The sequence below is a fragment of the Branchiostoma lanceolatum genome, chromosome 7, assembly GCF_035083965.1.
Source record: "Branchiostoma lanceolatum isolate klBraLanc5 chromosome 7, klBraLanc5.hap2, whole genome shotgun sequence".
In the NCBI taxonomy this organism is placed as follows: domain Eukaryota; kingdom Metazoa; phylum Chordata; class Leptocardii; order Amphioxiformes; family Branchiostomatidae; genus Branchiostoma; species Branchiostoma lanceolatum.
In genome coordinates this window covers 8,412,938-8,425,194 of record NC_089728.1, presented here as the reverse complement: position 1 = coordinate 8,425,194, position 12,257 = coordinate 8,412,938, and the positions used below count along the sequence as shown (strand labels likewise).

Sequence of the window (12,257 nt, the reverse complement as noted above, 5' to 3'; positions counted from 1 at the left end):
TTCTTAAAAAGCTTCCTTCCCTCCCTCCATCCCAATGAGATAGTTTAAAGAACAATTTCTTTGTATTATTACTAACCCTGTTGAGTAAACTTTAATTTGTAGGTGATCAGGACACTTTCTTTCAGTTTCCTACGTTGACATTGAAGAAGGGTACTAATCAAAAACTAACTGGTAGGGTCTAGAATTAACCTTCTTGATCCTAACCGTGTTAGCAGCCACAAGACCTTGATTATCCTATTGTTATCGGCTCAGAGAGCAATCTCCAGGGCACATGATTTAAAAGAAGAGTCTTTACTGCTGGACATTTCAATCAGCACCAGTGACAATAGCAGCCTACAGCCCAATCCTGCAAGGATAGCACCATCAATCTTGATGTCATTTTGGGGAGAGGACAGTTGGGAGAGAAAATGCTGACTCATCTAGACCTCGGTTATCAGGAAGGTTGAACTTTGGCAGACATTATTGATCATATGAATAATGCACTTCAGGATAGTTTTCCTGTAGAATATAGTTTTATCAAATGTTGTATGAAATATTTTTGTATCTTTTGAAACAAGAAACCATCTTGAAATGTCTGATACACATGTATTGTATTCTTGCCTTTCACCCTCCTGAAGGCAAAAATTGAGATACAGGGCTGTCCCAGGCTTTTAGACTGTGTGTAATTCATATTGTACTACAGAATAAAGACGATTTTAGACCCACACTTTAGTCGTTTAATCTTTGATCAGATCTGGGGTGTCTCTTGATCTTATTTCTACCATTATGGCTGTACTGTCTGGTGAAAACAGTACTGGTCTTTTACCATGATGAATTTCTTTTTTTGCCTACAGGAACTCTGAGTCTGTCCAGTACTTCTGGTCCAACTGGAACATCCCAGTATACAGGTGGTGCAAGAGGTGAGAGCAGAGTCAAAAGGCAGTCTGTGTCACCCCCCCCCTTTGCTTAATAAACACTTTGTGACATAACATGTCTGCTGGTATAATACATGTATCATGTGGCACAATATAACTCAAATGTTCAATCTCCAAGCTTATAGGAAGACTGAACAGTATCTAGAGATAGTTTATTTCAACTAAGGATGTCAAAAATGTAAATTGTAAGTTCATGGAGTAAATGATTCCTTGTCAGACTTTATATTATAAGTAGTAAAGTAGTCAGCCCCCTCTTTCTTTAAATCCTGTTTTGTCAAATGTTGAAGAGGAATTTTTGCATTATTTAGAAGCATTTTTTTATATTAACCTTCATTTCCAGGCACTTGTATCAGCCCTTGATGCGAAGAGGCTACAGCAGAATGTTTGGACAAATCTGTGTGTTTGCTACATCGGCTTTTTTTCATGAAGTAAGTATACCAACTCATATGTTTGTTTGTATTGCATACTGGCCCCAGTAAACTGCCTGATGGTGTAATGCACCAGGTTTGTACTGAACAGTACAAGCTGCATAATTGGACAGATTTATTTGATCCACTGACACTGGGAAGGACCTCTACTCTTTTTGATAAATGTGGTAGTTTCTTTTACGTGCTCACTGTGTGTGGCTCTCCTCAAACACGGGACCTCCATTTAACGATCTATCCAAGGGATGTCCCTAACCGAAGCTAACCCATTTTCACCTGTACAGTGAGTGAAATGAGGAAAGTCGTATAAAGTGCCTTTCCTAAGGCCGCAATGTCAAGGGGACAAATTTAGGGAACCACGGATTTGAACCCAGGACCTCTGGGTTCTGGGTCAAACCTTCTGCCACCGCGCTGCCACAACGCCACTTGTATATTATCTTGCCCATGCTAACTTACATTACCCTATACCAACCCCCAGCAGGGAGAAGGCAAATAGTTACAGACCTTAGTTGTTTGTTTTGACATACTAAGATATACTGGTAGTGCTGAAATACGGTGAATAACCTTTACCTTCTTTATTGAGTTCTTCTCTTCTTAGCTGTCTCTGGAGTCCAAAACGTATTGTATTACACTCAGGTTATTAAGTCTACACTCAGTCGTATATGTCATTCCTGACAACAATGTCTAACTTTACTTAACAAAGAAACCAGAAACAGACTGCAAAAATAATCAATCTCACCAGAAATACACCTATTGAAACATGGCAAACAATATTTTAGAATGTTCTGAGCTTTTTTCCACTGGGCACTCAAGTTCACATAAATAAACTGTTATATAAGACAGCAGGCCTGGTGGTTATTGAGAGTATATTAAGCACACAGAGTTAAGTGATGGGATGGGCTGCTTCAAGGGAGCCATCATTTCACACTTCAAGTGAGTCAAGAATTCGACAGTAGAAGGTGGATGTCCCTGCCTGGCCATTATGCATACCTTCAGGAGCCAGAAAGGAACACCACCACCCACTGATAGCCTTGATGACAAACTATGTCTGTCAGCGTGCCATCAGTTTTACATCTCGGACCGACTTCCATATCCCCAAGCCCCGTGAAGTTTGGTTTTATGGTAAGTGTGTGGCAGAGCCCATAGAGAGTATCTACCTGTCATGCTGTCTGACAATTCTGCGGTGGGTTTGGCCTTTACCGTGAAATTATTCTTACCCAGTGGATGCAAACGCACGGTTATTGATGTTCCCCCACAGACATCAGACCCTGCATAAGTGCCTCGCTGGAAAGTGAGCTAAGTGCAGAGTGGCTGGAGAATAAAGCCCAGACATGAGAGCTTTCATCACATATGCCTTGCTCCCTGTAGGAGATCAATGTAATTGCTGCGCTGGAACACTGGATAAACACCGAACGTCAATTACGGCGGTGTATTATTCATCAGCATTGAGTTCCATGTGCTAAGCACTGTCATCAATACAAAGCGAAGGTGTTCGTGCACTTAGATGTGAACGTAATAAAAATGGTCCTTAAGCAGCTAATATTGATGTTTAGCATGTTATGTGCCCACGCAAGGTGTGTAACCAAGCACATTCAGGGCCATGTGTTAAAGGAAAATTGGCATTTCCAGCTCAAATGTACTGCAAATCATTGTGACTCCCGTGAATCACTGCTGCAAACTTGTTTTCATCTTCAGTATTTGATCGCCAAGTAAGGCCACAAGATTGTGATGAAGACTACAAAGCAATACTAAAATGATTTAGACCTTATTTTCAATCTTAAAAGCATGATGTTTTCCAATTCAAACAAAGAATGGTAAGAAATAAGTTCACGTTGACATCAGATGGACAAGAGGAACTTAACTCAAAGCCTAGCCACATGAAAGATCATCTTATTTCCTGTCTCACAAAAGACTGCATTTTCCAAGCAATGCCTTGCCATCATTCTCACACTCGCATTCAAAAGGTTGACTGAGTGCAATATCATTCTCATTACTTCTCATGTACATGCATCTGACAATCAACCAACAAAAGTGTAATCAACACTCAGCCTGACTGTTGTGAAGAGCCCCCCTCCTGACATAATGAGGGCAGCATGTTGGAATTTACTACCAACCACAAACTTAAGTGCATATAATACACAATTGGAACCACTCAGTAAATCTCTATTTTTGCAAACAACGACAAATGTATTAAATTGAAGGAACGTTCGGGTCATTGACGTAGCCCTGTAAATAGATATATCAATTACATGTAGTGAGTGAAAATTGGCCTCATTTAAGCTTCTAAGGCAAGATTAGGAAAGTACCAGGTAAATCTCCATCTTGCGTGCCTCGCAAGTCACCTTATCTGGCTGTGTCATGCACATGCAGTTTGTTTCAAGCCACACTGTCTTTCTAGCTATAGTTATCTGTTTTGCCAAGGCTAAAAAGTCTTCTGATAAATTTCACTCCCAGCATGGCTTTACCAGATAAGCACTCCTGTTACTTTGAAGGATGGTGTCCAAGAACTCCTGGCTTGAAATTGAGTTTTTGTGATATCCCACTCACATAACTCTACAACGCGAAATTGGAAGCTATTATATTCACAACTGATACTTATCCATCACAATTTAGGACCATGAAATTCACTAGATCTTATCCATGGATATCGTAAGTTTACTCCGCGTGTGACAGTCAAGGGACATCTCCGAAGCCGCTTCTGACAAGTATTGATGGGTTACTCAGTGGCTCAGATGTTCCATTTCTTTAAGAAGACTTTGTAAAGGAACACCAGATTACAAGTTTTTCCCATTTGGCATCAGGCGTAAATGATACCTTTCAACTTCACACAGGCAAATGAATCAAAAGTTGTATAAACTTTTACTTCTACCTTCAAACTTCTTTCATTATCTCAGTAAGAGCAGTTTTGCTGCTATGAATTTGGTGCTCAAAGTGCTTAGGGCAATATAATCTAATGACCGTATTACCAGGTATGTACTTATAGGATTATTACCTCATATGGATGGTAGAATTTAAGAGCTCACATGTCAATGCTAGGATAGGCATTCCTCTGCATGATGCCAAGTTAGAATGAATGTTGGCTATTTTTTAGCCCTTGCATGTTGCCATTTCACCATGATCTGGTATATATGAACGGAGGTAGTCTCAAGAGGCTGGACATATAATCTTCATTTCAACAATGGTTTTACTTTAAGAATTTCATACCATTGTCATTAATGTCGTGGTGGTAATGTACTGGAACGTTTCATTGACATTTATTTTATGGTTTCCACATTAAACTCTCCATTTGCCTCAAAGCATTATTGCCAATAAATTTGTGGCTGCAGCTGTATGTAGTGAGGCTATGTCTAGCTTGTGAGATTCTAATCCCCATCAGGAGAAAATTTGATAAAGAGTTATAGTTAAAGATCTTGTCAGGTGCCAGCAAGTGCCTAGCTGCGGCAATTCCAGATTGAATAATTGGTCTTCATATAATCGATGTCCAATAGATGCTCTGTCTGCAAGGCTTTAGTGGTACACTGTACAATAAAAAATTGGCAAGTAAAATACTGTCAATACAGAGAAAGTTACTCAGATGGTGACCAGCCAGTAAAGGGAGTGTGTTTGTTGTTAGAATGACACAAACCTGACAGTACTAAATGTTTTTGTTCACTTGAGGTCACGAGACTTGTGGCACATAGACTCACCTCACTGAAGCATAGACTGCATGTTACTATTGAGAACCCTCCTGAGTTCAGGAGCTCTGGTACAAATGCTGCATGACACTCTCTCCGACTTGAAAACTGACAACGTAAACAATTTACTGGCTTTATCCTTTGAATCCTTCTGGGAGCTAGAAAATCCCGTCTTTCAGTCTGGGGTTTTGGCAGGCGGCTCCAGTGTTGTCAACTTTGGCAGCACAAAAGTGGCGCCAGACAAATCTAATTAGCTCATGATCACTACCATCCTGGAAACGAGGATTGATTATAAATCCCATAAGTTAGGAGAATGTTCCCTGTGGTTGAAGATGGGACTTGACTCAGGAACACAGACATATGAATTAGACTAAAATAGGTGCTTAGCTTACGGTAGTGGTTAAATAGGCTGAGACATTTGCTTGTAGGTGTTTGATAACCTTTGTCACTGTAAAGGCAGTGTATGGCACCAAAGTTCTATCACGTACCACAGGACTTAAAGCGCTTAAGATTAACATCTTAAGCTTTTTACCCATTTTCGACACAAATGAATTTGCTTTAAGCTTGGCATGCAGACACATTGATTTCACTGTGTGCTGTGATGTTACTTAATTAAGTACCCAATGATTTAAGACAAGCATATGACATTGTTTAAAATATCAAGTAAAGCTAGTGATGCTAAAAGTTTTTTTCTGTTATAAGAGTTGTTTTAGAACAAAGAGAGACTCATGTCACCATGATGGAGACATTCATCGTGCGAAATCTTTCTGTGTTTTTACTTCAGTCTGTACATGAGACATCTCCAATACCTGTCTGGCTGAAGACTTTTTCAGAGTTCATATTGATAATTACATGCATGATGCATGAAGGGAATCTTACTCTAGCATAGATAAGTAGGCTTGCAAGTCACATTACCATACCCTTTGTTAATGAGTTTTAGTTAACTTTTGTTGGTTGGGTGTAGAAGATGATCATCTGATATAACATACTCATGCAAATGAGGACATTATTTACATAAAATGAGAAACATTCACAATTCATCAATCAAAAAGGTTAGAATCATTTGGCGAAGGTATGAGGTCGTGGAACTCTAGTCTAGGTATGAGTCAATTACCAACATCGACATTTGTATCTAGCATATGTGCCATCCTAACATTTTTCTTTTCCACTCCACCTGGTGTGAAACCTTTTGTTTTGCTTCAGCCTGCAACGACTTGACGTCTAATTTCCGGCCTCCCAAGTTGTTGTCATACTGCCAGTCTTATCTGTTAGCATCTAGAGGGCTCTGAAGAAGAGAGTCTTGTCAATGTGATGGCATATTGTCATATGGCCATGTCATTGATTACATGTATCCATAGCCATGAGTTTGCATGTAATAACCGTGACAGAGACACCAAGTAGAAGTCAGACTCTGCTTATCTTGCAAGGCCCATTAAGGTATCTTAAATCATTACACAGGGGATGTCAATATGGATTGAGTTGCTGTGACTTGAATAAGGAAATGAAGAGGACATCTTGTGGCTCTTGTAGATAATTTTCAAATTACCTGGCTTAGTTTAGACTTTGGTGTAAAATTTTGTGAAGTTAGATTCTTCACAACTATGGTAACCTTACAAATTTCCAGTATATTGAAATACATTTGTTTATATCATGACTGAAGTCTCAGTATATCAATCTAACCCATTCACAGTAAAATAGTCTAATCAATGACATATATTTTGGGCTATTGTGGAAATGTCTTGCAAGCAAGAAGCTACAAAACAGCACTCATGAAATTTAATAAGGTCCAGGGAATTCTAATCTCCAAATTTTGAATGCTTCATTTTTACACAGGGGTTCATTAATTGAGAGGAAAATATGCATCTGCTTGCAAAAGTTGCCTTTTAAGTTGTTATTATTTCTTACTCTTGTTCTCTAAGTTTGTTCTGAAGCCAATTTGACGAGAAAAAGCTTTGGATAAATGAATCAAAGACAGGTTGCAACTTAGTAAACTCTCATGGGATTGGAAAAAGTTGCTATTATCCACATAACATCTATTGATCCACTACGTTATAATCTTTAGAATTGATCCACGAAGAGGAAATAACTATTTTGTTCTAAAGCTGTTAATGAATGGTGTCAGCACGACATGGATTCCCCCTCAAGGGATCAGTTATAAAGTTATCATATTGCTGGATGGATCAATATTATATGTAATGTATCTTAGAGGATAAAGCATGATCCCAAAATGGCTTGAAATACTAGCTGCATGATATATGCACTTTGTGCACCCAAAGTTGGAGCTGTGCACCAGTACACCTACTAGTATATATTTGTGTAAGGTTACACACATAAAGTTTAAGGTACTACAGCTGTAGATTTAAGTCTTAGTCTAGTACACAGCCCATTCTTGATATTTGAATGTCAGAAAAATACTAAAACCTTAAGTTTGTGCATGTATAATTACTTGTCTGAAATTTGGAAGATAGCTATTGATAATAGTATTTCAAGTTCTGATGGGAGGCAGTAAGTTTGGAATTACCCTTTGCTGATCTTATGTTGTGAACCAAAAATTTTGAATTGTAAAATGTTTAGGTTAAGTTAAGAAATATGACATCAATTGTTTCTGAATCAGACATCCTGATTTTTTGTCAGAAAAGTTTGGGATGACTTATCAATTCAAGACCAACTTCCCAAAACTCCTGGGACATGCCTTGAGAATATGTTTGAACCAAGATTTATCACCTACTTTTGATCCTTGACAGTAATTCATAACCCTCGAAGATCACCATTAATCATCTTGACCACAATGGCCTTCAGGAGTTGGCTTGAAACACACAATCCCAACATTTTCATTATTGGAAAAATGCACAGGGATTTCAACTTGCTACGGTGTCCTTGCAGTACAATTTTCATGCCTTATAATCAGATTTTCTTTGAAATGGTACTTGCTGCAGCAGATCGAAATGAGCTAAAGCAGGGACTTCATGTTGCAAGCTTGTAGTGAAAGAAATGAGCCAAGTGACGGGCAAAAGGTACCTTTGGGAAAAATGTGCAGTTACTTAAAATTCAAAATTTACATTGTGTGCCTTCCACGTAAGCTAGGGGATGTAGGAGCATGCATCCCAGGATTATTATGAACATGATTATATGGTCGCTTCATCTCTTTTCGAAGTATTAGGCACCCTGGGGCCCTGTAGCTGTCAGTGACTTTGATTGAGTAGGAATATTTTTGTAACGTGATTGTCAACAACTATACCCTTGGTAGGATTACTGTTTGGAAAGGATAATGAAAAGAGAAGCTGTTTGCTCTGTTGCTGACCGATATCCTCTTCTGTCAGTGAACTTTGTGGTGATCAGGAGGATTACGCAAACATACATGTAGTGTGCGTAGCCCGGTTATTGAAAGTTCAAATCCCGGCTGTTGTCGCTCACTTGAGTCGACATGCAATGCTACTGGGAAGGGCTGCAGTCCTGAGAATAGGACATTAAGCTGTTGTCCGCTTGTCCACTTTACTTGTCGAAAAGAGGCAGGAAATATTCTCTGGTACAATGACCTGCAGTGTGTACATACTGTCTTTTTTCACTGTCACGACCAATGGAAGATTAGCTCTTCAGCAAGCTGAACTGGTTTGAGTTCACTTTGATCACTTTGCACTGTTCTCCTGAGACATTGTCTCAGTCTCAACAGTTGATTACTGTCCAATCAGATTCTGGGGTGCCCAGGGCATATCATCCATGAAATCAAGTTTGCGTGGCCGACTGGCTGTATATAGGGAAACAGATTTCTCCCGGCCCTGTTTCGCTGATAAATCCATACATACCATCTGGATTTGTCTCCATTATAATTCTTCTTTTGCTATTGATATTACCAAATCCATGGATACCATCTGGGGTTTCTCCATTAGTGTTAATACTAAGTGAATGTTTAGGATGAAAGAGGGATCGGAAGTTGCACGTCAGGGTGGGTTTGCCCTAGTTTGATGTGATTGACCACATCAATCAGGGTTCCCACTTGCCCCTGCAAAAAAGAAGCTCTTCTTTAATACACAGCTGGTCAATGTAAGAAGCATTGAATCCCCTCAAGGCGATGGACAGGGTAAAGGTGAGGTTTCCAGAGTCTTCTCTCTGGGGAGGCTGTTTGCATGTATCAGGGGTTTTGACCTATATAGTGTGGGAAGGGCGTTGGCGTAGCAGGTTGGGTGTTAGGCCCAGCACCCAGAGGTCCTGGGTTTGAATCCCCTGATATGCCACTGATGTTGTGCCCTTGGGAAAGGCATTTATTATGATTTTCCTCACTCCACCCAGGTGTAAAAATGGGCACCTGACTTCGGTTGGGGAGGTAAAAGGCATTTGAGCGAGGGCACCATCTTCCAATACTGTGCCCTAGACACAGTGGATAACAATTCACCGCCTCAAAAAGGCTATGGGACTACCTTTACCTTTACCTACCTTTAGTGTGAAACAAAAAGATTTGTGGCTTTACGTGTACTGCAATATTTTGCTGACTATATCTCTCAAATGTTCAGAATCAAAGGCAACAGTGCTTCTGTGAAGCGCACTATCACTAGGCACAGCTGTACTTTAACTTTGAAGCCCACTTTCCACAGAATTCCAAACACTTTTTAGTAATCCCATTCCCAATAGAACTGTAAAACATCCACCAAGAAGATTATGTCAAGATAATCCTCTTTGCCACTAAGGTGCTGAAAAGTGTGACTCCTGCTCAAGTTTTATAACTTCTATTGTGTAAACTGCATAACACTTTTAGACTACATCAAGTGATCAATACTAATGCATACCACAGGGCAATTTTATGAAACAGGAAAGAGGTTTTACAGCCCCAGGGGATGCAATAATGTGGTGGCCTGTAGCTGTACTTTAAATCCCTAGTAACTTCTTCAATAGAGGCAGCTGTCTTCAAAGGAAGCCCAACCACATATAACAGTATTTGCTAACACTCTCTCCATTTTATAGGTCACCTCTAAGTTTATATTTTGTTAATATGCAATTACTTCGCTATGCTTGACATTTCATTCACAATGCCCAGTTAACTACACCCTTATAGAATTCATTAATATAACATGGTAGCAAATACGCTAGTAGTGTGTGATAAATGGCATTGTATTCCCTAGTGTTGTTAGTTGCAAATTGCTGTTATTGGTTATTTAGTTGTTGTTCATCATAGGACTGATAGATAGACGTATGGACAGTTGTTCTCTGCTTCTGTTGATGCTGTTCTGAAAGTTTCCCTATTGATATGCATGTAGGACAGATCGAAAACCTCTTGGAATCCTGCCCTTTTCAATTTGACCTCATTAACTTTCCCTCAAGTTAGCTCATTTGTTTCTGTCAGAGTGTCAGACTCTTTATCAGGACTTTAAATGATTGTAATCTGTATCTTTGTTATATATTGTGTCTGACTCTTACCTCTTCCCTCATGACCTCAATAAAATACGGCCTGCAGGCTGATTTGAGCTTGTCATGAATAAACAAAGTTTCAAACTAACAAACCATCTTGTCGTTATCACCATCATCACTTCACAGACTTTTAATTATTCAGAATCAACAGTAGATTTATCTTATATTGCTGATAGAGCCATTATTGCTTAAGGCATTGAAATGATGTATGCGACAGGAATCGATTTACTACCGGTTGTTGTTGGAATGACCTGATTTTTTTGCGTGGTCGCTTGTATGGTAGTTTGAGGGTCATGCATAGGTCACAAAGGAGCGCTCTTACTGAGGTATTCCAATGTGCATTGTGTTGTTTACCATCATTAGTTGTAAAAGCTATAAAAAGGACAGTCAGGAAAATCTAGTTAAGTAAAAGACTAGCTTATTTCCCAAAATAACATGAAAGTCATTGGCATTTTGATGTCAAGAGACCATTTTTTTTCTTTTTATTAAATTTGAACAAACCTACAGCAAGGACAATGTGTACTCCATTCAACTTGTAAATAACCTAGTAGACATGATTGTGTATATTAACTCCATCACCAAGACAAATTAGGTCACTTGTATGGTAGTTTCAGGGTCATGCATAGGTCACAAAGGAGCACTCTTATAAATAAGTAATTACTGGGATATTCTAATGTGCATTAAATATTGCATTGTCTACCATCATTCACTGTGAAAGCCATGAGAATGACAGTGAGGAAAACCCAGTAATTAAAAGAAAAAGAGTAGCTTATTTCCCAATTAGTTTCTGAAGATAATATCAACTGTTATTGTTGAAAGAAAATAAAGGTAAAGGATAACCATTTACAGACAGAAATGGGACAAAGTCAGATTGAAAGGAATCAAAATCATTTGTTTGCAATGTTGAAGTTTTGTGTTGGAGAGTTTATAGCCCAAAATGATTTTAAAAACTTTTGTGAAGTAGCAATGAAATTGTTTTGCATTATGAGAAAGGAATGTGATTAGTTGATGAATTCAAAGGTTAGGCATCCAGGTAAAGAGTTACTCAATACAAAGTTACTCAATCAACTTGATAAGTATTCTAAATGGTCACATTGATTGAGACATTTCAGACAGCATCCACTGTCTCTCGTCAGTGGCGCGGATGTGGTATTTGCTGCATGCCCTATGAAGCTTGAAAGACAGCCAAGGTCAGGTGCGATCGTTGTCAATTGTGTGTTAGGCAGAAAATTGAGTAATGAAAAACTGTTTCACATGGACACCCACAGCTACATGCTGGGCTATTGACAAGGACCTCTGTGTAATGACTGGTTTACACTGCAGGTGCCAATACGAAGACATGCACAAAGAACACAGCAACAGCCGGAACCTTGACTGAGATAACTAAGCTAATAGCATGACGAACAGATTTGAAAGAGTTATGTTTGGAACTGAGAATATTCATGAATCAAGCTCTGTTGCTGTCGACCATATTGTACATGAAGAAGCAAAACTATTACACAACCAGATTATCCATATTGTAAAAGAAATGAGGCTAACTGGCAGTTTGGGGCAAAGAAGTATCCATGGCTTTCATCTTTCCATCCTTCATCTAATAGGCTTTTTATGTCAAATGAGAGTTGTGAATCATGATTGTCAATCCATTTTTTACTTTTTCAAAGTGCCGTTATAACTGATGGTGCACTTATCTGCTACAAACGTTAAGATGCTCTCTAGGGAGACAAAAGTGCCAAAGTCTCAAACATTAGGTTAGATAGCTGGATTCTTGATTGTTGTTTAGTCAACCCGGTTGTCATGGTGGTATAAGTGCCTTTTCCATTAGTGTTGCATATTGTGATGCCATT

General features: G+C 39.1%; 1 protein-coding gene across 2 annotated transcripts in view; it reads left to right on the top strand.

Moving 5' to 3' along the window:
- LOC136439017 (diacylglycerol O-acyltransferase 1-like) overlaps nt 1-12,257 on the top strand; it is a 37,013-nt gene that overhangs the window by 11,951 nt on the left and 12,805 nt on the right. For both annotated transcript variants that reach the window (XM_066434118.1, XM_066434117.1), the window contains exons 14-15: nt 834-899; nt 1,255-1,342. In XM_066434118.1, coding sequence (XP_066290215.1) covers nt 834-899; nt 1,255-1,342 — 154 coding nt within the window. The remainder of the gene's footprint in view (nt 1-833; nt 900-1,254; nt 1,343-12,257) is intronic.